The sequence below is a fragment of the Hippichthys cyanospilos genome, chromosome 2, assembly GCF_059441005.1.
Source record: "Hippichthys cyanospilos isolate Australia breed blue-spotted pipefish chromosome 2, RoL_Hcya_1.0, whole genome shotgun sequence".
Lineage (NCBI taxonomy): Eukaryota > Metazoa > Chordata > Actinopteri > Syngnathiformes > Syngnathidae > Hippichthys > Hippichthys cyanospilos.
The window spans coordinates 8689063-8716833 of NC_142370.1; the positions used below are offsets into that span (position 1 = coordinate 8689063).

The following is a 27771-nucleotide window of genomic DNA, read 5'->3' on the forward strand; positions in this document are numbered from 1 at the left end:
CAGCGGAACCAGCTTCTTTGCGGGCTTTGTCGTGTTCTCGGTGTTGGGCTTCATGGCTGCAGAGCAAGGTGTGGACATCAGTAAGGTTGCTGAGAGTGGTAAGTTATACGGCTAGACACTAAATATGGTTGACTCTGGTTACATAGAAGTGTTCGTTCATGGGCAGGACCCGGCCTGGCATTTATCGCCTACCCCAAGGCTGTGGCTTTGATGCCCCTCGCACCATTCTGGGCGGCACTCTTCTTCTTTATGTTACTTGTACTTGGCCTGGACAGTCAGGTAAGACCATGAAATCAAATGTTTTTGCGGAATCAACGTTGTGGAAAAGTGAGTGAAATTGCACGTACAAGTATTTCTGTTGTATCTCGATAATATTTTTGACAACCAAATAGTTTATTTCATTATGTTGATTATGAAACATTTTAAATATTGCAGTTTCGCCCTAGCTAAAGGTGACATTGCTAGCATAATTTGTTTATGAAGTACTGCAAAAAACACAAACAATAAAAACGTTACAAATTTGATGTACTTTTCTAATGTAAAATCATTTAAGTTTTACTTAACTGGTCCATACATCTTTATTTTTTCTTTTAGCCATGTGCACCTCGCTGGTGTAGGGCCAAAACCTCTTTAAATCACATTTTGGTGAATTCATTCATACTGTTGGTCAGACCACATGTATGGGTCTTTTTTTTCCCTGACAATCTTTAGTCACATTTAGGTGATATTACCTTTTTTAAGTTCGTGCTATTATCAATCCACACTTGAGTGTATTTTATATTTTCTCGCAAATGGCCAATTAAACCTGTTAAAAAGTATCTGCTAACTTTCACAAAGCAAAGCCAATGTTTGGACTACGTTTTTGAGGTCCAAAACCACTTCAGTCCCATTTGGATGATTTTATTTGGTTTTGAAGGGACGGTGTCTTTTTCACTACGGACAGCAGGAGGTGCTGCAGGTGCTGCATTTACCCTTGTCCGTAGCGATAATAAACATGGCCGCCTCTGGAGAAGTGCCACCCCTCATGTAATATAATTTAATGATAAGTAGACCTATGATTATATTTAAAACATTCTGTTGGTAATTAAGAACACATTCAAGTGTTTGCAAGTTTTTTAAATTTACAATCGTTTGATGTATTCCTTTTGAATGAAAAATGGTCTAAATCTTATTCACTGTCCCTTTAAGTTTATGATATTGGTCAGTCTACATGTGTTAGGTGTTTTGTTTTGGATTTGTTTTTCTTGCATATGATTGAGCAAAGGTGAAAAATCACTTTCCAACTTTCACAATGCAAAGTTAATGCTTAAACAGACTTAACATTTTTGAGGTCCAAAACCTCTTCAGTTATATTTGGCTTATTTTACTTTATTTTGTTTTCAATTTATGCTATAGGTCAGTCCACACCTGTGGGAGTTAATCGTTTTTTTTAAACAAATTATTGACCTTTTAGTGTTAAAAATCGCTTGCTAATTTCGCAATGCAATGTGAATGGTTGAACGAACTTAGCATTTTTGAGGTCTCCTGCGTGCTGATTTTGGAGGTATGACGATTCCGTCCGACGCCAGCGATATGTAACAGTCCACACTTCAAACAGTTTTGCTAACGGCAGTTAACATGTATGACAAATGTTTTCTTTTTTTTTGTTTTTATTACAAATTTCACAAAGTTAATGCAAAGTTTCTGAAGGTCATCACACTGAATTGATGGAGAAGTTCATAGTCATGCAGATTTGTAAGTGCCTGTATTTTCTTTCATTTTTCTTCCTTGCACTTTTTCATTTCAGTTTGTTGGAGTTGAGGGTTTCATAACCGGACTTATGGACATGCTTCCTCACAAGTATGTCCTGGGCCCCTTGCGGCGAGAGGTGGTAGCGGCTATCTGCTGTGTCGTCTTCATCCTCATTGACTTTTCCATGGTCACTGAGGTACAACCTGAAAGTACAGAATTGCCAAATCCCGTATTACCTCGAAAAACCCAAAGTAGATGAGAATACACCAATTTGCCTATTGCTGAGGTTACTCCAGTGAGGAGGGCGGTGGAATCTCATATTTTATTCACTGCAAAGTCTGAGCGTTGACTAAGTGCTGTTTTTCCAGGGAGGGATGTACGTCTTCCAGTTGTTTGACTATTACTCTGCCAGCGGCGTCACTCTCCTGTGGCAGTCTTTCTGGGAGTGTGTGGTGATTGCATGGGTCTATGGTAAGATAATGGCTCTACATAACACAAGGATGTTCATACAGAACACTTTCACAGCACAGTGGTGTCTTGAGAATATACTTGGAATCATTTTGTGACTCTCAACACACTTGTTCACCGTTGGCTTCCAGTAGAGTGTTGAGTGCCAGCGTAAAACGCTTGCATCTCACTGATTGCATCTTGCGTACTCTCACCAGGAGCAGACCGTTTCATGGATGATGTGGCTACTATGATTGGCTATAAGCCCTTTCCCTACATGAAGTGGTGCTGGTCCTACATCACGCCACTTGTCTGTGTGGTAAGTGCTTGTTTGTATCTTTCCGCATATGATATGTCCGCTGGGAGCAACTTTGGGACATTGAAGTGTGTTTCTAGGGAATGCTTCTATTCCACTTGATCAACTTTAAGCCGTTAACCTACAACAACGTGTACACATACCCATGGTGGGGTGAATTGTTTGGCTGGGCTCTGGCCCTTTCGTCCATGCTTTGCATCCCACTCATTGTTGTCTACAAGCTGCTGCACTCAAAAGGATCACTTCCGGAGGTCAGTTTGTCCGTTTGCTACATTAGGTTTGCTGCTTTCTGCTTCTCGGTTCGTATACACCCGGGAGCCAGCCTATTCATTTGTATCCACTGTAGTGGACATTTGTTTTTGGTCGCTATCTTTTAACTCAATGGAGCTACCCTAGTAAGTCTCAGTGTGTAGAGCAGTGGTCCCCAACCACAACAGTGGACACAAATGAATAAACTGGCTCTGAGGAGGATATAGGTCAAATCTGTTGGTGTGCATCTCTAGGATATTTTCCTTCTTTTCTATGAATCATTTGGAATTTTTTTGGCGAGCCATATCGACAGCCACTCACTATTTGCTTTGCAGCGATGGAAACGCCTCATAAGCCCACGATGGGGCAGGCATCACCTGGAGTATCTTCTCGCAAAGAATGAAGGCACACTACTGCGGGCAGAACCCAAGAATGTTCATCTCTCTGAAGTGTCAAGTGGTGGACAAATAACCATGGAGTAGCAAAAAAAAACAAACAAACAAAAAAAAAACCAGAATCAACACTTTCAGAACCCTCTACAATTCTCGAATGAAAAAAAAAATTGATTCCTAATGTTCATGACTGATTGTACTGCCAATACAAATGTTATATTTGCACATGTAAGTCAAGCAAATGTGTACACCAGGGGTATCTAAACTCAGTCCTTGAGGGCCGCTCTCCTGCGTGTTTTTCAGGTTCCTTTCCCTGACACCTGATTCAAATGATCAGGATCATCATCAGGCTTCTGCTGAGCTTGCTGATGACCTGATGTTTGAATCAAGTGCATCGGGAAAGAAACCTAGAAAACATGGAGTTACTGGCTCTTGAGGACCGGATTTGGACACCCCTGGTGTACACCGTAGGTCTCAAACTCCAGTCCTCGAGGGCGGAAATCCTGCATGTTTTCAATGCTGCTCTCAAACACACCTGATTCAAATGATTAGGATCATTTTCAAGCGCCTGCAGAGCTTGATTAGCTAATCATTTAAATCAGGTGTGTTTAAGACAAGCATTGAAATATTCAGGATTGCGGCCCTGGACCTATTGTGTACATCTTACATTCCATCTATATAGTTTTACTGTTTTTCTTTAACCGGATTTTATACCCAAAAATGCCTCCGTGCTAGTACTTGTCAACCTTTTTTGATGTGCCCCTTGTGAAAATTTTCAGCCAAGAACTCCCGAACCAGCACAAAGCCTTTTAGATACATGTTTGTATCTTCAAGCGTATTTTATTTTGCTACTCCTGAAGCTAGATCATGTAAATTGTTTTTATTTTTCGAAAGTAGTAGCTTCCTGCAACAACTACCAGAACCTTCCCCCCCACTGGCTGCATTTACTTGCCATGTTTACGGCTGTGTTGTGATGTTTGGAAATGTCTGTACCTCTGAATTATTTAAACAATGTAAAACCTGGTCTTTTTTTCCCTTGATTCCTATCTAAAAGTGACGGGACTGGACCCAATTATCGGTCTTGGGACGGAAATCTGAACTAAAAGTCTAGGTAAAAAACACCCCTTTGAGCAGGGAGGTGCTTGTGATGTCATAAAAAGGTGACGTTGCTCAACAAAGACAGTGGCTTTAAGCAAATCTTTATTACATCCATCTATATGAGTTATAAAAAAATGCTTCATGTAACGGAGATTTTTACTCACTGAAGACATGCTGATATTTCCCTACATTCAGTGAAATGCGTAAAATATGTTGTGAAGATTTAGTTCCATTTCATTCACATAAACTGGGAATTCTGAAAAACAATGCCGCATTAACTTGAATTTGAAGTAAGGCCAATGTCAAAATTGGACATGCAAATGCTGCACATACCAATTAAAAATGACACTTCCAACCTCACAGGCGATAAATACACGACAGTGTTAATTCTCCGACTCAAGCCCCCGAGTGTGAGCTTCTGTTACGGAAGCTGCCTCGTCACATGAAAACAACAAAGCGTGCAAGACTCCCACGCCCAAGACATTCGGGCGAGGAGGACACAGTCCAATGATGTACTTATAGCGCGCCATCATTTCAGAAGAGGAGGACGAATTTGCGAATTGGAACAGGCTGCCCCCTGCTGGTCATAGTTTGATATTCTAGGAAACGTTCTGGAAACATGAAGGTGTTTGAGCTTAAATTTAACATTTTTACATTTTGAAAATGTGATAATGACTCACAAGGTTGACGTCAGCCTGTGCCCTTTTGTTGATGTGGAGCACCGCATCATGAATGGTGACAAACAGCCTGCTCTTTGGGATGGACTCTGAGAAGAAACCTGCTCTTTCCAGCTGTTCCACCACGCAGGCTTATATTTCAGATACAAACACATCAAATGAACACAGTTACGTCACGCTTGAACGAATGGGATATTTCACTCTTAACCAAATGTTATGATGAAACTAAAATGCATCATTTACAGCCTGGTCTGATCCTAGACATTTCCACAGGAACTCTTCACAACAAACGTGTACAGGACTATCGATCGTTGAATGTAAGCACTCTTTTGGGCTGAATGTTCATGAAGTTGAAAACCGCCACAATAAACCTTGCAGCCCTATATTGGACATCAAAACGTTTCGATTGCTGTGCTCTGCCTGCCATCATTTTTCCCATGATTCGTTGATTCTTTGTTATGAAAGCAGGAAGTAGTTTTAGATCCTGTATGCCACAATTGATGAAAATACTCCAAACGATAGGCTTGCTGAATGGTCAAAAAAAGTTGTGCGACCTACGTAAAAGTGGGACAAAAACAATAAGGCTGGCAACATTTGTGGAGCATACATGTCAAACTCCTGGCCGGAAGTTCATTATGCATGTTTTCTAATTTGTTTGTTTTTTGACCCATAAACCTGATTCAAATGATTTGCTCATGAGCAAGCTCCACATGAACTTGAGAAAGATCCTGATGGGAATCAGGTGTGTTTGAAAGGGAAGCATTGAAAACATGCAGGATAGCAATTCTTGACTGGTTTACAGCTAAATTGTAAAGGCCCAAAACAGATGGCTCAAGTCCAAGATTGTCCCAGTTTAAACCAAGATTGTCCCATTTAAACTGGGATGTCTGATCACCCTGAAGAGTATGTACTGAAATTAGCCACAAACAGCAACTGTACTGAGCTTAAAGACCACAAAGTAATTTTGAATACTGTATATAGGGGTAATAAGGAAGTTATGAAATAGGACTATCCAGACACACACTCCATTTCAGAAGATGGTGGTTTGTTTGACACACAACTGACCTTGGCAACGAGCGAGATAGACTTCCAAATCAATTTCTGTCAAGTCCCTGAAAATCTGGAAGAAAGAGACAAACTTTTGATAAAAAAACAAACAAACAAACAATGAAGATAAATCTTGAACTTGATCGTACATGCATACATTTTTCAAGGTCTTCACAGTGAGAGTGTCCACAAAACTGGTTGTTGAGAGGTCCAAGATGAGGCTGTGAGGTTTGGAGGCATCTGTGGGTTTGTTCCTTTCATGGATATCTCTTGAAGCTCGCCGGATGGTCTCGTAATGTTGGGATCCAATGTTGGAATCCGTGTCAGACATTGTGTCCGTTTGGTAGGCTCGGTTCACTTTACCTCCACTAAAATTGCGAGCTGGGGATGTCATCAGCTCAAAATTCTGCTCTTTCGGTTCTTCTGAGATTTGGGAGGATGTGCCGTTTGGCAAATTACTGACCCTTTCCTAGGGAAAAATATGAGATATATGTTAACTGGAAGTAATATTTCAGTTCAAAATGAAATGCGGCATACTTGTTGCTGTGGTTCATGATTATTCTCTCTCTTTTTCTCCTGCAGCTTCAGCATCGCTTCCTGTTTTTTCTTTTCTGCCAGCAGCTTCCAAATTTGAATGCCGATCTGCCAAACACATAATGTTAATCTTCAATGGCTATTCTAAAAGCATCCAAGGACATAGGCCAACCTTTTCCTGCAAGGCTTCTAAATACATCTCGGCATTGCTGTCGTAGATAGTGGCGGAAGAGCGGAAGATTTTGATTCCTGGAATCTCGTTAACCTACAGTCACAGATGAAGAAAACCTTACTCAAAATATTTTGCTTGTATATATATATATATATATATATATATATATATATATATATATATATATATATATATATATATATATATATATATATATATATATATTCCAATGAGATTGGATAAAATGTTAATAAAAATTGATTAATTTACCTCTTTATATGAATCTATGTCCAGATATAAGTCGGTGCCCGGCAGTTGGCCCAAGATTGAATAGCGCGGCCTGAGGGACAATACCACACAAAATGTGAAACCACATCACATGCATGTCACCCTTGCGTAATGATGTGGATGTACAGCTGGGTTCTGAAGATCACGGTCAACATAGAAAAGCCGATGGAGACAGCCAAACCCAAGTCCAAGTTGAATAGAATCGTGCATGTGAACGTTACCAGCCACACGAGCTACAAGGCAGTCAATGAAAAAAAAGAATTACTCCATAGCAAACCTGCATGTGGAGCATTTAAGTCATACCAAATCAAATTTGTTGGTCTTCCACAGCATTGGCACATCAGTGAACTGCTTGAATATTCCTTTTAAGTTCACAAACACTGTTGTGGCTAAGACGGCCTGAAAGAACATGCACAAACGGTTACAAAAAAAAAATGACGTTTTAAATATAAAATAGCAACAGAGCAACCAATACCTTTGGGAGATTTTCAAAGAGAGATCCGACTTTTAAGACCATTATCAGAACGATAATGGAAGAAATTAGTCCTGAAACCTAGTGAAACACACACAAATCATTTGTTCAACATCAATTGGACTTAAAATGTTATACGTGGTATTATTTGAGAGTTCCTAGAGAAACTAAATGAAAAAAAAATGTACCATGAATTTTAATGGCAGAATATGTTGACAATGGAGTGATCCGAATTAGGGCTGCACAATGTCTTGCAAAAGTATAGGCATCGCGATAACGGCATGTACAATATGCATACGGCAAAGACGATACATTTCAAACTGAACTTTACAATTTTTATTTGACTTCGAGCAGTCTGATACAGCCTCAAATGCACATCGCCATTCTACTGCAGCAACATAAATGAAATAAAGTAGAAATAAATTGAGAATTTTTGACTTAAGGGGAAACTGAATTTTTGGAATGAGAATAACATAAGCTGTGAATTTTTGAAGAATGTTGATGTTGGGAGGGTGAGAATGGATCGACAAATGTAGAAGGAATTGCATGTCAAAAGACTGCCAAGAATAAAATAATGGAAGAGGGATTTAGTGTCAGACAATGAGACATTTGTTTACTTGTGTCTTTCCCCCAGTGCTCTCCTGAATGAGGCTTCTCGCCATTGAACAAGTGACGGAATAACACTGAAAACAGCCGCCGATGGTGTTGCTTAGTCCGAGAGCAACCAGCTCCTGGAAGGGAAAAAAAAAAAGCCATACTTAACACTTATTTACATGTAGTGTGCTGCATGAACATATACCCTGTGAGAAGTGCGTATTCTGTGGTTTAAAAAAATCTGTGTAGTGCTGAGTAATAACTTCATAGACGGGTCAACACTTCTAAAAGCATTAGCAAGCATATTTAAGCAGCACAAGTGTGCATAGAGCTTGTTGGCCATTAATGATTAATCAGAGTGGTTCTGTGCTCCCGCTCCAACGCTGCCTTTCACATGCCTTCACACATTAGTCAAAAATAAACTAAGAAAAAAAAAATCTACTTTTGTATTGAAGTGAATATGTATGGTATGCCCATTGTTTTTATTTTTTTCATTTAGAAGAACAAAAATGGTTTGGAAGCAACGAGCAAAGGGAACATAGAGTGATGTCTGTTACGCTACTTCTAAAAATTGGTTCAATTAACAAAATGTAACTGAACTGATGAAAAAATATAACAATTTCTAGGGCACAGTACACATATTTAGCCTATTAGAGCAGTAAAATGTTAATAGATCTTAATTAATTCATTTGATCTCTAAATTATTTTTCATCTGTGATTGGCTGGCAACCAGTTCCAGGTGTCCCCCGCCTACTGCCCGGAGACTGCTGGGATAGGCTCCAGCATTTCTGTTACCTTAATTAGGATAAGCGGTGAAGAAAATGGATGGATGGATTACTGAATGTCCAAGTTTTTTCTCCATTCATACACAAATACATGTTAACAATTCAGACTATGAGGCTATGTGCAATCTCAAAATCTCTGATGCATACCAGTACCCGGTTTAAGTATCAGTCCAACCCGGGTTTTGTATTTCATTGCAATGAAGAGGAAATGAAGCCTCATGAAACACTTTTGATATTTTTCTCCCAAAGATGGCACTCTATCTTTAACCATTCCCATATTTTTATCCAATCCTTTATACGTTTCCTTAATAACTGAGCGATTCTGAGGACATCACTTGAGTGACATAGCACTGCCGTGTTTGACCTCACCTGGTTGCTATCCAGCTTGTAGCCATGCTTGAGAGCAAATATTTTCCCGAGAGAAATGTTGATAGCGTAGCCCACAATGGCCACCGCGAAAGCGTCGCCGATCACCGCAGAGAACAGCGTCACGTCTGGGGCTTTGGGTGCCTTAAGCCTGGAATGGGAAAGACACTTGAGTTAACAATGGATTAGGTGGAAGACAAATAACGTTTACTTGTTCAGTAGGTAATGTATGAATCTCAAGATCTGTAAAACCATGGTTAGCAAATATGGATTTATATTTATATTTGCCAAGTTTAGTTGACATATCTTAACTAGTAGATATCTGATGATGTGTCTTGGCCCTGTGTGCCAGAGAGTTTATTTCAGCTATTGTCAATATTTGTCATTCTGTCTTTCTGCAGGTGTTCCTATCTTCCTTTGGACTTATGTACGGTCAAACATGTTTTCAAGTATCGTCGAACGTACTTGGAAGCGGAATGAAAAAACAGCATTCTTAGGTTCATTTGAACATATTTATAGGTACATTTGAATGTAATTACATGCATGGTTGAATGTATTTACAAGTACACTTGAATGTATTTACAAGTAAGTTCAATACGTTTAAATGTATTTTCAAGTACTGTTGAATGTTTTTCGAATACGGTCCAACCTTTTTGTAAATATATATGAACGTATTAGTAACTAAATGCTAAAAACATCACATTTTTTCCCATAATGCTTTGAAGTCTGTACATCCATCCAGTGGTGGTCAATCCCTGCAGCTTTATTGAAAAAAAATGCAATATGTTTTTTAGCATGTTCGACATTCAGATGTGAAATTACAAACGTAGGGGTAAAAATTTGACCAACCTTGCCAGTACTGTCAAACAGGTTTTTCCCATCAAAAATATTTATTCTACATTGGCAGCTCCAGGCTTCTGTACACTAGGCGAGTCTTGTCATTCAAATAAATAAATAATATTGTACAGGTAATACACGGCTCAAAGTGACAAATGTCAAAGATTTTTGTGAACACGTCTCACTTCTTTTATAGCTTTCGGTAATTTTTTAAAATTATTATTAAACCTACAAAAAATAATTTGCCTTTCCATTCCTAGCACCTAGAACATGCTTGGAAGCACTTATAGTAAAGCTTTTTCAATTACATTTTTGTAATGCTAGGATTGGCTCACTTCAAATTGTTGGCCCATCCCTTAATTGATTCCAACGTTTGGTACTCAAGATTCCTAATGGATACAGTACAGGTTCTGCCATCTTCAAGCCGTTACAATTGACTCACCCGCTGGGAATCTTGCCAACAACATCAATATTGTATTTTTCAGGAAGGCCACAGAAATGAGAGATAATAGTTGCTGCTATGATCTGCAAAAGATGAGAAGTGCAAGGAATGTGTAGTAGTCTGAGATCAGAAATGTATTGCGATCAGAAGGAATGGCATAAGAAAAACATACCACGATGAGTTCTATGGGAATGGGCAGAGGCAGTTTCTGCCTGTAGCATTGGTTGAGCTCTTTGACCACAATGAGAACAATGAGCGACACCACACTCACCACCAGCTCCGGTATCGCCGTCTGAGGTAGCAAGCGGCAGATTTCCACCAGGGTCTTAAATGAAAAAAAGAACAATTGGACGGTTGCGTTTGTTAAAATATGCTATGTCAGATCTGTGGTTCAAATGAGTGGTGGTCATGGGCTATACTCACATAAATGAGAGCGAGTGGACCGGAGAAGCGGGCTGGAGTAACCCCCAACAAATATTTGAGCTGGGAGCGCAACACGTGGCACGCCGCTGCTGTAGTGTATCCTCGGATCAGGGGCTCAGAAAAGTAGGTGACCACGAAACCAAACCTCACTACGCCCAACAGGATCTTTGGGTGAGTGATTGAGAGAATTGCTGAAAGATCTCACCGTGGTGAGAACGTTTTCAAAAAGTAGAAACACACCTGAAACAAGCCTGCCAAAACTGTGAGCGAACAGGCGATCTGGACTCTGTAAGCATCGCGTTCGGTGATATTCACACTTCCTGTCCCGTTTGTAGCATTAACAAGAAAGTTAGCGTCTGGAGCAAGCTGCTCTGTCACACTCCCAATCATAATGCTGATAACTCCAAATGTACCTGAAAATGTAAATGCTAAAGACTCAGGAAAGGCAAGATGTGTCCGTGGTGACATCGTCGTCGTTCGGCTCACCAATGGAGATGTGTCTGGAAGTGCCGAAGATGAAGTAGACCAGCACGGGGTAGAACGAAGAGTAAAGGCCGAACACGGGATGTAAAGAAGCCATGAGAGCATAAGCCATACCTGGTATGAAATGCAATGATCAGCTGTTGTTGTTTCCGTTATCCTCTCATCTGTTGTGAATTGAGGCTAAATACAGTAAGTAAGTTTATTGCTCGCTCCAATTAAAAAAAAAAAAAATCAACTCGGCCACCGCACCCAACCCACAGCTCAACAGCTAACTGGGGTGAGAGGTTTCTATGAACGTCTTTTTGCTGACACTCATGACACAAGAAAAACAAGAACACACATATACACATACAGATACGCGCAAGAAATATCTAAGTTAGGGCATTGGATAAGTTTTTCTGAAGTCACAAATGTGTGACAGATATGGTTGCCCCTACATCAAAGATTGCCATTAGCCTGAAAAGAACAAGCGATTAGATGACTTTAAAGGGGCCCAATCATGAAAAGTCAATATTTTGGAGGCTTTAATCATGCTAAAATGTTGATTTCTCACCCTAAACACCTATTGTTACAAGATTTTCCTTCACTGATGCATTTTGAAGTATTCCTTGCTTATTCTCCGCTCTCGTGATCATCATTGTCTCGACAGCTTGGATTATATTTATTTTCCTGTTTCCTTTTATTCGCGTTATAGTTTTTGCTTTCACCGTCATTTTCTCCCGCCTAGTCTGTCGCTGTTTGTTCTTGTTGCGCCATTTCTTTTTCCCTGTGTCTGAGGTTCTTGTTTTTTTACAGGTACGAGTACATTCATGATTTTTGTTGTGACTTAATTTTTAATCTTTCACTTTTGGCCTTCCGAGTGCCTTGTTTTCCTTATTTTCATTTTTGTGAACATTTACACCTCCCTCACTTCCTTGCTTCCCTCATGTGCTGAGAAGAAGGCATCCTGGTCTTCAAAGTTATGTTTCATGTGTTTTTGACGTGATGCTTTTAACTATCAATCTTGCTGTGACAAAATGGGCACAACAGTGGACACAAATGAATAGATTTGCTCTCAGCGGATTATGAGGTTTCAACCGGCGCCAACAATAGACTTGTGTTTTAACATTCTTGATTCCTGGTATTTATTGGTCCTTTACTGGACCGTTGGAGGAATGATAAACGTACTCTGTGGTAGATGCATGATGCCCACACTGCAGCCAGAAATCAGGTCCCCGATTGCGTTCTCTCGGAAGGAGTATTTTGGCAACCAGTCAAGAACAGGCACCCACCTCAACAAGACTTCCTTGGCACGTGGCACTGAGCACCTGAAATATTCGGCCCAGAAAGACACAGAAAAAAACTTTAATGGTGTTGCAAAAACACAAATCACAAACTTGTAGATGTGAAGTACACACATATGATGAAACTATTCCCCGAATACCAGAGTCAGATCTTGTATTTATTATTGTGGTCTACAGTGGTGACCACAAACCACAAACTCACCCTCATTGCAGTCCAGTGCAAACTATCTCATTTCAACTAGCAAGCGACGCCCCAACGCCGCTCACGTTCCGATTTTGTTTGTCGATATGGTTGCTTACCTGACGGAGCCTTTCAGACGTTCACTGAAGGTTGACTTGGACCACGACCCTTTTTGAGCCACCTCATCCAGAATTAACTCATTCAAAACTTGCCGCTGCACAGAATACTCCATGAAAGAACATTTCCTATCCTCCATGTCCATATAGGTTTTTCTTGCCTGGATGTCAAACCGGTTCCTTCTTTGTGCCTGAGGAGCCTTTACAGATTAAAGCTCACACAGGTGCACATCAGTTGCTGAGGAGTGAGGGAGGCCACCTTTTATGTGATCTACTGATTAACATTGCCTCTTCCTCAAGTTGCTATTGGACTGTGGGAGTGACTTTTCATTTCCTTTTGTGACAACTACCCCCTGGTAACTTTGCTTTCTGCATACACACAAGCATACCTGAGGTGGTATGAGTGTGCCTTTTATGGTAGAATATGATCGGTGGGCTTTATGGAACGTTTCACTCGGAATGGTACCACATTGGTTTGGAGACATGAAACAAGTTACTGCATAGTGCAGTCACAAACTTTGTTGTGTTCATGGATGTATAAATGTATATTCGTTTTGAGAGACTACACGTTCTCTTTGTCAGCTTATAGTCTAGATTCGTCTGTCACCATTAAAATGAATCGAAAATGTAACAAGAATTGTGATTTTTTTTTTTTTTAGGATAAGGATAAGTAGCATTTAGCATGTAGCAGGAAGCCATTCTAGAAAATGGATGGATGACTGGGTGAGGGATGCAAAATATCCTCCAATTCCGGAATGACCCGTTTGATTCCTAAAGTTCCTGACACATTTCACTGCCAATACAATGTTGTATTTGCACCTTTAAGTCAAGATTTAAATATGTGACAATCTTTGAAATATCACAGTAAATTTTCAGCAAATGTGTCCATTTATACAGTTTTACTGTAACGTAGGTGATTTTAACCAAATAATATACCCCAGTGAACCTTTTGTACAGCTTGTGACATTTTTCAGCCAAGTACCCCCGAACCAGCACAAAGCCTTTTTGGATTCATGTTTGTACAGTATCTCCAAGAGTATTTTATTTTGTAATTCCCAAACCTAGATCACGTGACTTGTTTTCTATCTGGTATGTCTAATTAATGTGCATCCAGGCCACGTAAATCCTAACGTACGGCATTTTGGAAAGTATCTGTAGTAGCTTCCCGCAACAACTACTCGAATGTTCTCCCACTGGCGGCATTTTACTTTCTATGTTTACGGCAGTGCTGTGATGTAGAATTGTTCGTTTGGCAATGTCTGTACCTCTGAATTATTCAATTAATTTAAAACCTCGTCATTTTCTCCTGATACCTTTCAGCTAAAAGTGACATGATAGGGCATGCTTTCTGGTCTTGCATGGGGACATATGTCAATCTTTTGACCTGTTAACCACATCTGATTAAGATAAAAGAATGAAGGTCAATTATGAATGCCACAGTAAATGGTATACACGTGGAATCATTCACGTACAGTATTTGGTCCGTATTAAACCTATTATTTCCTTAAGGTGCCATATCTTAATGTATACACAATTAACAAAAAAGGTCATGTGAATGACAATGAAAACAATGCTAATGCTGCATTCGAGGAAGGTAAGAAGTCGGATTTTTGCTAAATACGACTAGGAAAAGTGCACTCAAACACCCCCTTGGGCTGGGAGGTCCTTGCGATGTCAGTAAAAAACCTTCAAGATGACGTTGCTCGACAATGGAGACCCACATCGACACACCGTAAATAGCGTTAAATTAATCTCTTTGTTTCGTAATTGAATTATAAAAAATACAATTTCTCTGCCGAAAGGTATGATGTTATTTCCCTACATTGCATTTATTCTGTGAAATGTTTTAAAGATAAAAGTTGCTTTTCATTATTGTAATAAACAGGAAATGTTTAAATAGATTTGCAGGAGGTCAAAATGTGTTTTGATGAAACAAAACAAAACCTTCATCAAAACCACATCTCAATCTTGTAACCTCTAAACGGGAGCTGACTGTTTCATGGACGACTTGGCTACTATGATCGGGGCCCTTTCCCTACATGAAGTGCTTCTGGTCCTATGACACACCACTTGCCTGTGTGTTAAGTGCATGTTTGTATATTTTCACATTTGATAGTGCTCATATATTTGATATTTCTTTTCAATTCATATCCTCCCGAGAGCAAGTCTATCACTATAGTGGAGAATTGTTTTAACTCATAGGAACTACCCTATTAAGTCCTAGTGTGTGCTCTGTGGAGCAGTAGTCCCCAATCACCGATACTCGTGTGTGTGTGTGTGTGTGTGTGTGTGTGTGTGTGTGTGGGGGGGGGGGGGGGGGTTTAAAGGTGCACTCTTGCTGAGACAAAATGAACACAACAATGGACACAAATGTATCGGCTGGCTCTGAGGAGGACATAGGTCAACTCTGTCAGAATGTGTCTTCTGGTTCTTTCCACGCATCATTTTGAATATTTTTAGAGATCCATATGATTAGGCGCTCACTATTCATTCGTCTCATAAGCTCGCAGTGGAGCAGGCATCACCTGTAGTATCGTCTCGCGAAGAATGAAGGTATGCTACTGTGGGCAGAACATAAGAATATTTATCTCTGGTAAGTGTCATTTGATGGGCAAATACCCATGTAATAAGAATGTAGCAAGTAAAATTTCACTCCCCAAAAAGTAGAATGCGCACATTCAGACCCTTCATAAATTCTCTAATGAAAAAACATGTGATTTCTAATTTGTTTATTACATGAATTCACTTCTACAAAATAGAATAAAAGATAGACGGTCCTTAACATTGAAGTAAGCTCAAGATGTCAGCAGAATCGGACATGTAAATGCTTACCATATAATCTTGGAACCAGTTAAAAAAAATGACATATGGCAAGATATTAACAGACATATACACGCGTTCACTCTTCAGCCTCCCACACATGCTATAAACACACGCCACGTATTTCTCCAGTGTTAAATGCTCAACCCCCTCTCTTGAGCGTGTGAGTTTTTGTAACGGAAGCTGCCCCATCTCATTAGACAATATAACAAAACGCATATTGTCACGGCAACGGCTCCCTTTCATTTCCATGGCAATTGCTCCATTATGTTGAGGTAGTGGACATTCTCCCCTAATAGGGGGAGGAGGACACAATATGGACCTCTAACGGGCAATGAAACGTCATCAGTTCAGAGTAATAGGATTGCGGGTTGGAACAGGCTGCCCCCTGCTGGTCACATTTTAGTGTTGTAGGAAATGTCCTGGAAACACAAAGAATCTTTTTGAGCTTTAATTTGACACGTTTACATTTTGAAAATGTGGCAAGGACTCACAAGGATAACATCAGTCTGTCCCCGTTTGTTGAGGATGTGGAGCACAGCGTCATGAATTTTGACAAACAGTCTGCTCTTTGAGATGGACTCTGAGAAGAAACCTGCTCTTTCCAGCTGCTCCACCACACATGCTAATTTTTCACCAGATACAAACACATCAAATGAACGCAGTCACCTCACAGATACCCGCTTGAGCGATTAGGATATTTGGCAGTTAGCTAAATTTCTTGATAGAAAAAAAATGCACCATTTACTGCCTGACTTGGTCCTGAAAGTACGCATAGGCAAAGTGATGGATTTTCAAAATTAATAACAAGAACACCTCATTTTTGCTGGCATTTAAACACATAATAAATTCATAAATACACATGACCACGTCTGTGTACAAATCTCTCGTATGGATTTCAGATTGTGGTTGCAAATTTTTGGAGTAAGATCACTGTGAAAAATTGCGTCACAGAATGTAAATTTGGATGACGTCACGTCAAGCTTCCAGGAACATAAAAAGTCTGTTATAGTGCATTTTAGGTTAATGCTGAAATTTTACCCGCAAGCCAAATATCCATTACTTTTTGTGCAGGAGTATGTATCGCTGCTCTGTTATTTAAATTCATGTTTGTCTAGTGTGTTTGGCACACTACTGACCTTGGCAACCAGAGAGATAGACTCCCACACCGATTTCTGTCAGGTCCCTGAAAATCTGGAACAAAAAGACAAACATTTTCAAAGAACACGAAAAAATAAAATGAAACTTGCACATTTTCGCACTTGTGTACATTTTTCAAGGTCTTCACTGCGACGGTGTCCACAAAGCTGGTTGTAGAGAGGTCCAGGATGAGGCTGTGAGGATTGAATGCATCAGTGGGTTCTTTCTTTTCATGGATGTCTTTTGAAGCCCACTGAATGCTATTGTAATGTTGGGATACCATGTCAGAATCTGAGTCGGACATAGCGTCCGCTTGGTAGGCCCAGTTCACTTTGCCTTCACTAAAACCGTTAGCTGGAGATCCGGTTGGCCTCAAGGACACACAATTCTGCCCTTCCAGTTCTTCCGGGATTTTTTTCTCTTTCAAGTAGAATGTGCCATTTGGCAAATTACTGATGCTCTGCTGGGGAAAAATATGAGTCATATGTTATTTGGGGGTGATATTTCAGTTCCAAATGAAATTTAGCATACTTGTTTCTTTGCCCCGTTTTTTTCTGTCTTTTTCTCCTGCTGCTTCAGTGTTGCTTCTTGTTTTTTCTTTGCTGCCAGCAGCTTCCCAATTTGAATCCCGCTCTGCCAAACACATCACAAATTTAGGGGTGAGCCAGTGAAAGCTTTTAGAGTGATGTAGAAATCAGATGGGGATTAGTAGGTGATGTTCACTGGCTACCCTAAAAGTGCGCAAGGACAAAGGCAAACCTTCTCCTGTAAGGCCTCCAAGTACATCTCAGCATTGGTGTAGTAGATAGTTGCTGAAGAACAGAAGATTTTGATTCCTGGAATCTCTTTAGCCTGCAGGCATAGAGCACCAAAAGCCGACTCAAATTGTTTGCTCATATATATATATATATATATATATATATATATATATATATATATATATATATATATATATATATATATATATATATATATATATATATATATATATATATATGTATATATATATATATATATATAAAAAGCAAACCATTTTTTTTCATCTTACAATATAATACAAAATGTCACTTAACATTACACTTTGTCATTGAATGTACAGTCATATGTTTATTATGCAGAGAGCCAGGCTATTCATTCATGTCCATTATTGAGTCCAATTTGTCCCAGCAAGACAGCAAAGTGACTTGATTCAAACACTTGCAACTTCATTGGAAAGGCAAAGAAATCATCAACTGAGCACACTATGTAGAACTCAATAGCTCCAATGAGTCAAAGATATTTTTTATTTTTTTTTAAAAAGACAAATATCCACTAATGTGTATGCAATCAAATAGGTTGGGTCTCAGGAGGATATTATCTAGACAAAAAAATGAGAACTACTTCATGCTGCTCTAATTTCAAATCCATTGTAGTTTGGAGCCAAAATGATGACTTAACTTCTCAATATCAACAGCTGATGTGTTTCCCATAGTTTCATGTCTGAATGTTTTCGACAGAGACACAACTGCATTCATATTTTCATTACCTCTTTGTATGAATCTATGTCCAGATATAAGTCGGTGCCCGGTACTTGGCCCAAGATCGAATAGCGCGGCCTGAGAGACATGAACATACAACACGTTTTGTGAAACCACATCCCATGCATGTCACCCTTGCATAATGATGTGCACATACAGCTGGTTTCTGCAGATCACAGTCAGCATAGAAAAGCCGATGGAGACAGCCAAACCCAAGTCCAAGTTGAGTAGAATCGTGCATGAGAACGTGACCAGCCACACGAGCTACAAGGCAGTCATAGAAAAAAAAATAATAATAAATCCAAGTAGGCTACTCCATAGCAAACTTGCAAGTGGAGCACTGAAGTCATACCAAATCAACTTTGTTGGTCTTCCACAGCATTGGCACGTCAGTGAACTGCTTGAACATTCCTTTTAAGTTCACAAACACTATTGCGGATAAGACGGCCTGAAGAACATGTAAGAATAGTCACAACTTCATTCAAATGTTCATTGTTTAGTTTTTTCAAAGTTGAGAGAAGAAAGGTGCAGGCACAAGGACGACGTGTTCCAGAAAATCTCAGCCCAAAAATCTATTTTGACTTTTTACATGTAAAACAGCAACTGAGTTTCAATACCTTTGGAAGATTTTCAAAGAGGGATCCGATTTTTAAGACAGTTATCAGAACTATAATGGAAGAAATCAGTCCTGCAACCTGATGAAACAAACACAAGGCCATTTTTCAACATCATTTGAGCTTGGGAAAGTTGAACGAAGTATGCTTTTGTTAACTACACAACTACTACTCTGTTTGCAGAGAGAATGCTTTTTTTTTTTTTTGCCGATATTGTTGATATATATAAGAGTAGCATGTCAAAGGACAAAAGAGTGCAAAAAATGTTAAGTGTGTGATGGTGGAAGAAGAACACAGTGTCAAAAAATGCGTTAGTTTACTTGTGTCTTCCCCCCAGTGCTCTCCTGAACGAGGCTTCTCGACAAAGAACTAGTGACGGAATAACACTGAAAACAGCCGCCGATGGTGTTGCTTAGTCCGAGAGCAACCAGCTCCTGGAAGGGAAAAAAAAAAAAGCCATACTTAACACTTACATTAACCTATGTGAGAAGTGTGTACCTATTGGTTCAATAACATTAGTGTTCCGCTGGTTAACTTCATAGTCAGGTCAACACATCATTGCCATCCTAAAAGCATTAGCAATATATTTAAGCAGCACAAGTGTGCGTAGAGCTTGTTTGCCATTAATGATTAATCAGAGTGGCTAAGTGCTGCACCTCCATTTCTGTGCTTCACATGCCTTCACACATTACTTTAAAAATACAGAAAAAAAGGTCTTCCTTTTGTATTGAACTGAAAATGGATGGTATATCTCAGGTTGAAATTTTATTTACTTTCGGAAAAACAAAAACGATTTGGAAAGAACACCCACAAGCAAAGGGAACACAGAGCAACAGATAACCGACAGATTTCTGTTATGCAACACCTAATAATTCTTACATGAACTGTTGTCGAGAATAACATTTTTTAGAGCACAGTACACGTATCTAGCCTGTTTGAGCAGCAAAATCTCATATTTTTTAATCAATTAAGATTATAGCTGAATTGTCTCTTGCCCTGCTACTATCTAGCAACCACTCTTGATCTAACCCATGTGCAGAGATGTGTTCAATCCTCTATATATTTCCATAATAACTGAATGATTTCAAAGACACTTGAGTGATCTGGCACCACCATGTTTGTCCAAGTGTACGCCTCACCTGGTTGCTGTCCACCTTGTAGCCATGCTTGAGAGCAAACGTTTTACCAAGAGAAATATTGATGGCGTAGCCCACGATGGCCACTGCGAAAGCGTCGCCGATTACCGCTGAGAAGAGCGTCACGTCTGGAGCTCGAGGTACCTTAAGCCTGGAATGGGATGGAAACTCGAGATAAGCAAGGATTAGGTTTACATGTTCCAATTTCTATGTATCTGAAGATCTGTGAAACTTTGGTTGTTAAACATGGATTAAGTTAATCTGTTCAATTTTAGTTGACATATCGTAACTAGGAGAAAGCTAATTGTGTGAAGGCTTCCATTTTTCTCATTCCAAATATTGACAGATTTCCCACAATTCTCTGTTTTCCACGCCAAAAATCCAATTGATTTAACATTGGGTGAGTTTTCATTTCACATTTCGTATTTTCACTAATTAGCTCATTCATCTCACCTTAGGGATCATTCCCATCATTCCAGTAATTCATACAGTCCAATATTTTCCCATAAATTCATATTTTTCATCCTTTAATATTTCACAATTCATTTTCAATGGGAGGATTTCCCATACATTCCCGATGGGAAATTTAAAATTTCACATTTTGAGCTTTCCCATTTCACATTCATAATATTTAACTTTTTCATTTCCCCTCAAAGATCATTTCCATCATTTCAATAATTCATATATTTTGATATTTCCCATAATTCCTTATTTTCAATTCACTATTCCAGAATTCATATCCAATGGGAGATTTAACATTTCACATTTTGAGCTTTCCCATCACACCTTCACAACATTTCACTGATTAACTTCGTCTTAGGGACCATTTCCATCGTTCCAATAATTTCATAAATATTAATATTTTCCAATAATTGCATATTTTTCACCTATAAAAATTAATAATTCATTCCCAATGGCATATTTCACATTTCACATTTGAAGCGTCTCCGTTTCTCACATCATTTAATCCATTCGTTTCACAATTTCATTATTACTTATATTCACACATTCCAATAATTTATAACTATTTTGAAATTATTAGCCATACTTCCTCATTCATTCTCACTGTTCGCACCAAAACTTTGTAACCTTCCTTCTTCGCCATTACTCATGCGATTTACACCGCTCCAACTTCAATGGATTCCTGCCATTCCATGGGTGTATCCATTTTCCTCTTCCCACAATTCAACATTCTCGCACAATTCCACTTTTCCATTCCACATGATTCCACCATTCAACGCCTCTCCCTGCAGCGTTTTCACCTTCACGTGCAATTCCTTCAGGAATTGCACATATTCTAGTTGATAATTTGTCTTGACCCAAGCTTGTGTGGCTGAGGCGCCGCTTTCAGCTATTGTTTCTGCAGGTGTTCTTTTTAATTAGCTCATCAGCAAGCCCTGTGGAAGCCTGATAATGATCCTGATCATTTAATCAGGTGTGTTGAAAGTGTCAAAATCATCAAAAACAAGCAAGATATGCCTCTGGAGGAACGGGCGTTCCCTAACCTTGATATAGAAGCTGTTCCCAATCAAAGTCTTTGTCCTGTATTTCCGCACAAATATCTTTCTGATTATGTTAAGTGACACTTTCCTGTTACACTAGAACGGCATCATGAAGCTACGAATGTGGAGTAGATATTTTTAAGACGCAAACTCACTCAATATGTTCTTAATGGATCTGCTATATGTTTCTGCCTTCTTCAAATCCCAAATATTGACTCACCCACTGGGGATCTCACCAACAACATCAATGTTATATTTTGTAGGAAGGCCACAAAAATGAGTGATGATTGTTGCTGCTATGATCTGCAAAAATGAGTACAAGGAATGTGCAGTCAACATTTAGATCAGATTTTTTTTTATTACGATAAAGAGAGCTATCAAAAGAAATGGCATAGAGAGGACGTACCACAATGAGTTCTATAGGAATGGGCAGGGGCAGTTTCTGCCTGTAGCATTGATTGAGCTCTTTAACCACAATGAGAACAGCGAGTGACACCACACTCACCACCAGCTCTGGTATCACTGTCTGAGGTAGCAATCGGCAGATTTCCACCAGAGTCTGAAATGAGAAAAAGAAAGAACAGACTTGTGTGAATAACTTGTGGTCCAAATGAGTGGTGCTGATGTGACTCACATAAATTAGTGAGAGCGGACCAGAGAAGCGAGCAGGAGTGACCCCAAACAAATATTTGAGCTGGGATCCTAACACATGGCACGCTGATCCTGTAGTGTATCCTCGGACCAGGGGTTCAGATAAGTAGGTGACCACAAAACCAAACCTCACCACGCCCAACAGGATCTTTGGTTTAGTAAAAGACAGCTGGTTAAAAAGATCATTGTTATCGTAACTTTTACAAAAAAATGAAAACACACCTGAAAAATGCCTGCCAGAACTGTGAGCGAACAGGCTATCTGGACTCTGTAAGCATCACGTTCGTCGACGTTCACGCTTCCTGTCCCGTTCGTAGCGTTAACAAGGAAGTTAGTGTCCGGAGCAAGCCGCTCCGTCACACTCCCAATCATGATGCTGATCACTGCAAAAGTACCTGAAAATGCAAATGCTAAAGACTCAAGAGAGGAAATCTGTATCTGCGATGACATCATCGCCGTTCGACTCACCAATGGAGATGTGTTTGGAAGTGCCGAAGATGAAGTAGACCAGCACGGGGTACAGTGAGGTGTAAAGGCCGAACACGGGGCGCAAAGAAGCCAGCAGAGCATATGCCATACCTGATATGAAAACAAATCATCATTTGATTTGAAACTGGATGAATATGACTAGGATGACCGATCGTCCTGCAACGTGCATGCATGTACAATATTTGAGGCTCATTTAATGCAAATTGATGCAGTGCACCACCAAATCAATGCTTGCTAAATATTTTTTTTTTTAAAAATGTGCCACAATATTGCTCTGAGCCTGATGCATTATTATTGCGTAGCAACACCACATCATTTAAACAGCTGATGGCTCTCGGGAAGTTGTGGGGTTTCAGCACGGCATCAGAAATAGGCTGGTATTCTCCCCTCCTTTGTATCGCCTTTGTATCTGGTGTTTAATGGTCCTTATAAGATACAGAATGTGCAATACGTTGAGCCAACCACATGCAGACTTCGCACTGCAGAATCACAAATGTACCCTGTGGTAGATGCATGATGCCCACGCTACAGCCAGAAATCACGTCCCCGATTATGTTCTCTCGGAAGGAGTATTTTGGCAGCCAGTCAAGAACAGGCACCCAGCTCAACAGGACCTCCTTGGCGCGTGGCACTGAGCACCTGAAATATATAATCAGTCCAAAATAACAAGATGCATCCATTAATGGTGTTATAAGAACCTAAATAAGAAACTTGTAGATGTAAAGTATAAAGTTCATGTAACCATTTCCTGAATAACAGAGTCATGAGTCTCGGTCCACCGGAGTTTAACAACAGAAGATACTACAACGTGAGAGTTGGAACACATGCTCTAAAGTTTCCAGCCTTAAAAGTTAAAAAAAAAAAAGTGTCCCACTGGCAAGTACAAACAGGGTGTTGTTCAACTGATGTTCAACTAAAATGCAAGAGATAAAGACACTTGTATTTAACACACAAATTATGTTTTGACTTTTTTGGAGTAATCAAAATAAAAATAAGAATATTGAAAGATTTTTTTTTTTCCAGGTTGTTCTGTTTTTTTTCCAAAAAATGTGTTTGTTTGTTTGTTTTCCCCCAGAAAATTAATCAGAATGCTGCCCTTGGACTTGTGGAGAAGCATATGGAATATTATAGTGAAGAAAAAAAATGGGGTTGAATCCCCCTTTAAAAGAATTTTAAAAAGTAAAAAAGAGGTTTATATATATATATATATATATATATATATATATATATATATATATATATATATATATATATATATATATATATATATATATATAATGCCGTGATCCTGTTTTTTTGTCAAGTACCTGCTAATGAATGCAAAATCAATTTTTGATGAATAAAAAAGACTTAAAAGACAATGTGTGTTGAATGAATTAAACATTGGAACTACATTTGAGGTGTCATCTTTAGTCTTTATCTTTATCAAGCAACTCTAGAAGATAGATCGTTCTTTTTATTTCTGGCTAGTCTGACAGAAAATTTCAATACTTTTGGAATATTAACTCATTCACTGTTATTGAAGATTACTGGGCACTCAAATTCATCAAGTTTAACTTGGCTGTCAGTGAAGGAGTTCAACTTCTGTTTGATTAAAGTCTGTCAGATGTATTTGTTATTGTTGAATGGGTCTCAATTCCTTCTAGGTTTTATCTTCGTGAAGGCAATTGTTTTTGTTACGTCATGTAGATTAGGTGTACCTAATGCTAGATTATTGAAACCATCCAAATTGCATCTTTTATGGCCCGTCATAGATTATTCTGAAATCTTAAAACAAAGCAGCACGGTAAACTTCGCCAGCCTATTATCATTAATAGCCGTCATTCATCATTAGTAATTCGTCTGTTGACATATTCACAACCGTGCAAATAAAATCTCACATCCAGATAGAAATCAACCCCTCTGCTTGTTTCTGTACATGTTTTTTTTTTTTTTTTAAGTAGTTGCTTACTTGACGGAGTCTTTTAGACGTTCACTGAAGGTTGGCTTGGTGGACCACGTCCCTTTTTGGGCCACCTCATCCAGAGTTACCTCATCCAAAACCTGCCGCTGCACAGAATACTCCATGAAAGAACGTTTCCTATCCTCCATGTCCATATACGTAGGTTTTTTCCCCGCCGGATGTCGAACCAGTTCCTGCTTTGCGCCTGAGGAGCCTTTAAGAAACACAACTCACACAGTTGCACATTAGTTGCTGAGGAGTGAAGGAGGCCGCCTTTTATGTGCTCTACTGATTAACACTGCCTCTTCCTCAAGTTGCTATTGGACTGTGGGAGTGACTGTTCTTTTCCTGACCTCTTGTGACAACCACCACCTTGTAAGTTTGCCTTCTGCACACACACAAGCACACCTGAGATTATGTGAGTGTGCCTTTTATGGCACAATAAAATGAGGGGTTCTTCATGGTAGCACATTGGCTCGAAGACATTAAACAAGATCCTGTGGTACTGTCCAGATTCACCATTTTAAATTCAAAGACATCCTTCCCCCGATTCTTTTCTCCTTAATGCTTGCTATGCTAATAATAATCACCAGAAGACTGCATGATTCAACTATTTACTCTATGCCAGAGAGCTCCAGAACCTTGTTCAGTTTGATGCAGAAGAAGGTCTAATGTCAATCAAAATGGTTCTTAGTCTTATTCTGGGATTGTGACCCTGACTAACCATTGTGACTATGCGCGACCATAGGGTCTTAACTGCTTCCAGCTAGATATGTGCCAGGGTGCTGATAGCAATTAAGATGTAAAGGCATGTCACAGCGACACAGGGGCCTAACCCAAGTCACCAATAATATCTTGTGCCAGAGAGGCCTAAAATAACAATCCGTCCCTATTAGAATGAATCGAAAAACTTTTCAACCTCCTCAAAAAACATGATTGTAATCAGTTTTTTTCATGCATGAGTAAAACTAACATTATAATATACTTGATACATATTGATACATGATTTTTAAAGATGAATCTTGCTTCTGACACTTGTTGTTTGTTTCTCACACTTTCCCCATTATATTCAGACACAGCAAAGAAGAGTCACTTCCTTTCCCAGATTCTCAGATTGACATTAATATTAGTTGTCTTCACTGAGGATAAAGAATATATGCCAGTACTGCCTGAAGCCAGCGGGGATAGGCCCCAGCAAGCCTGCGACCCTTCTGAGGAGAAGCAACTCGAGAAAATGGATGGATGGATATTATTCTTAAGGCCTGGACTCGTGCCTCATATCAGTTCGCCGCCCACAGTTTTTTTTTTTTTCTTTCTCCAACATTATCAAACACAACCACCTCGCACACAAGAACAAACTCATAGGTTTGTTGCTATCATATAGGTCTGGCCCCAAAATCAATCCTTTAAAAGCAGCAAAATTTCACCAAGCAACATTTACAAAGTGTGCCTTGATCTCTAACATTATCAAGCTACAGCCTTTTCAAATAGTGATATAACTATATTTTGAAAAAAAGTCTGGTGCCTAAGGGGTTAGCACCAAGTAGGGTTGGCGTGACATGGTAACATGGCTACTCGATCAGGAAAGTTTCCGATATGCTTTTTTTTAAATCCATTTTTACTTCATGCATGCGTATGTTTTAATTTATGTCATCAAATACAAGTATTTCATTTCATGAAACCCTGGCTGTGCATGCCTTTCTTGGCCACACAAATTTTCTGGCGACGCCCCTGTTCAAAAGATATCCAATTGGATACCAATTGACAATGGTAAAAAAGGAGCCATAATATTATGATTTTGCTTTGCAAAGCATGCCATCAGCGACGAGAAAATGAGACAGCAGGTAAAAGTGCATTGAGCGCCTAATGCCGAGTTGCATTGACTTGTGATCTGTTTGATGTTGATTTTGAGCAGGTTAATGTTTAGGTAGGGACTTGTTAAAATGACAAATGTCATTATTGATTGGCGTTGATGTTGCACAATGAGAGGTGATAAAAGTTAAAGACAAGATATTTATTTTGTTGCACAATTTAGGGTGGCACTGCTTACTTAATACTCCAGACTTTTTGGTTTTCTATAAGCAATTTAATTCATTTTACCGCTCCACACAAATGGTAAAATAACAGTCCGATCGTCCAGATTTCTGGGTTTCTTTCTCACACTACTTTTCCGACATGATATGTTCTTATTGTGACTTTGTGCAATCTGATTTCCCCCCTGGGAAAAGAATGTCCATGATGCTCTGTGTTTTAACAAACAACCTACTCATCGAGGGGGAGGTACCTTTCTGGGTAAAATGACTAACGCTGCAAAAAGAAAGAGGAAGCATTCCTGGACATATTAACCATGGCTGTTGTCGCACACATGTAAATGTCTGCAGTTAAGAACATTTTGATAATCAAGCAATGCTGAAACAACTCCGGGGGGATGTGGGGCAAACACAAACGTGACGCTTTGCGCTGACACCATTCACAATGATGAACTGATGAAGATGTTTTAATGTTTAAATGCGAGGGGAAAGCAAGTTGCAATCAATAACCAGCGTTTGCTAAGACGTATATTGATTTACATGATGTGACACATATACCATAGAGACATTTGGAGGTGCCGGCTTCCCATTTTCGTGATGTGTTACTTACTTACAATATTTGATGTGTTTGATAACCTCTTTGCCGTTATGGAGAAAACATACTACAGTATATTCTTTAATTTGTCAATTATTATAAAGATGCGCATTGTCATTAGTGACATTATTTTACAGAAATAAAACACGTGATGTTACACGCTGTATCTTCTGGAGTTGCTGAATAAAATACAGTTAGAGATACCGCAACAAATGTAGTTCCAAAGCTTACTGAATATGACATGCCTACGGTGCGAAATCTGAATGACAATTCAAATGTTCATTCCTATATTTTAGCCATTTAGTATCGGATTCTGGTGAAAAGCATCATAAAAATGAAACATTTTTATTTTTATTACAGTCAGCCTATCCTGACATCATAGAACAAAATGGAATTAAAGAA

At 39.3% G+C, this 27771-nt stretch overlaps 3 protein-coding genes across 5 annotated transcripts in view; 1 reads left to right on the forward strand and 2 right to left on the reverse strand.

Annotated features, from left to right (window-relative positions):
* Positions 1-5300, forward strand: part of LOC148427142 (sodium- and chloride-dependent creatine transporter 1-like) — a 9219-nt gene extending 3919 nt beyond the window's left edge. Inside the window, exons 7-13 of the mRNA XM_088437596.1 lie at positions 1-98; positions 167-279; positions 1787-1927; positions 2100-2202; positions 2397-2497; positions 2575-2745; positions 3079-5300. The exon at positions 1-98 is cut by the window's left edge and continues 27 nt beyond it. Of these exons, the coding sequence (XP_088293722.1) occupies positions 1-98; positions 167-279; positions 1787-1927; positions 2100-2202; positions 2397-2497; positions 2575-2745; positions 3079-3225 (874 nt within the window). The 3' untranslated portion in view covers positions 3226-5300. The remainder of the gene's footprint in view (positions 99-166; positions 280-1786; positions 1928-2099; positions 2203-2396; positions 2498-2574; positions 2746-3078) is intronic.
* LOC148427143 (solute carrier family 26 member 6-like) lies at positions 1670-13168 on the reverse strand. 2 transcript variants are annotated; one of them, XM_088437561.1, is made up of 19 exons: positions 12937-13168; positions 12521-12660; positions 11357-11467; positions 11111-11283; positions 10871-11035; positions 10620-10772; positions 10448-10530; positions 9172-9319; positions 8041-8154; positions 7427-7504; positions 7255-7350; positions 7078-7184; positions 6934-7003; positions 6664-6756; positions 6495-6599; positions 6115-6426; positions 5976-6030; positions 4914-5041; positions 1670-1934 (listed from the first exon to the last, which is right to left on the reverse strand). In XM_088437561.1, exons 1-19 carry the CDS (start codon positions 13077-13079, stop codon positions 1920-1922), a joined length of 2289 nt encoding a protein of 762 aa, XP_088293687.1. In that variant the 5' UTR covers positions 13080-13168; the 3' UTR covers positions 1670-1919. The 2 variants fall into 2 exon arrangements, with proteins under 2 accessions (XP_088293687.1, XP_088293697.1); XM_088437571.1 differs by lacking the exon at positions 1670-1934 and adding an exon at positions 4318-4844.
* A 2479-nt stretch (positions 13169-15647) lies between these two features.
* Positions 15648-24959, reverse strand: LOC148427144 (solute carrier family 26 member 6-like). Of its 2 annotated transcripts, none has more exons than XM_088437550.1 (19): positions 24754-24959; positions 23302-23441; positions 22782-22892; positions 22536-22708; positions 22297-22461; positions 22069-22221; positions 21883-21965; positions 20164-20311; positions 19345-19458; positions 19028-19105; positions 18763-18858; positions 18568-18674; positions 18419-18488; positions 17653-17745; positions 17425-17526; positions 17024-17353; positions 16893-16947; positions 16248-16378; positions 15648-16175 (listed from the first exon to the last, which is right to left on the reverse strand). In XM_088437550.1, exons 1-19 carry the CDS (start codon positions 24897-24899, stop codon positions 16149-16151), a joined length of 2322 nt encoding a protein of 773 aa, XP_088293676.1. In that variant the 5' UTR covers positions 24900-24959; the 3' UTR covers positions 15648-16148. The 2 variants fall into 2 exon arrangements, with proteins under 2 accessions (XP_088293676.1, XP_088293666.1); XM_088437540.1 differs by having other exon boundaries at positions 17024-17356.
* Positions 24960-27771: the final 2812 nt, after the last annotated feature.

Bases quoted from the DNA above. Each gene is read 5' to 3' on its own strand.
- LOC148427143 (XM_088437561.1), bottom strand. From the start codon at position 13,079: ATGGACATGGAGGATAGGAAATGTTCTTTCATGGAGTATTCTGTGCAG. The intron at 10,531-10,619 runs GTATGTTTTTCT...CATCTTTTGCAG, and splicing joins TTCCCATAGAACTCATCGTG to ATCATAGCAGCAACTATTAT. The intron at 6,600-6,663 runs GTTGGCCTATGT...TGTGTTTGGCAG, and splicing joins TAGAAGCCTTGCAGGAAAAG to ATCGGCATTCAAATTTGGAA.
- LOC148427144 (XM_088437540.1), bottom strand. From the start codon at position 24,899: ATGGACATGGAGGATAGGAAACGTTCTTTCATGGAGTATTCTGTGCAG. The intron at 23,442-24,753 runs GTAAGCAACTAC...TATATATTTCAG, and splicing joins CGTCTAAAAGACTCCGTCAA to GTGCTCAGTGCCACGCGCCA. The intron at 18,675-18,762 runs GTATGACTTCAG...ACTGCCTTGTAG, and splicing joins AGACCAACAAAGTTGATTTG to CTCGTGTGGCTGGTCACGTT.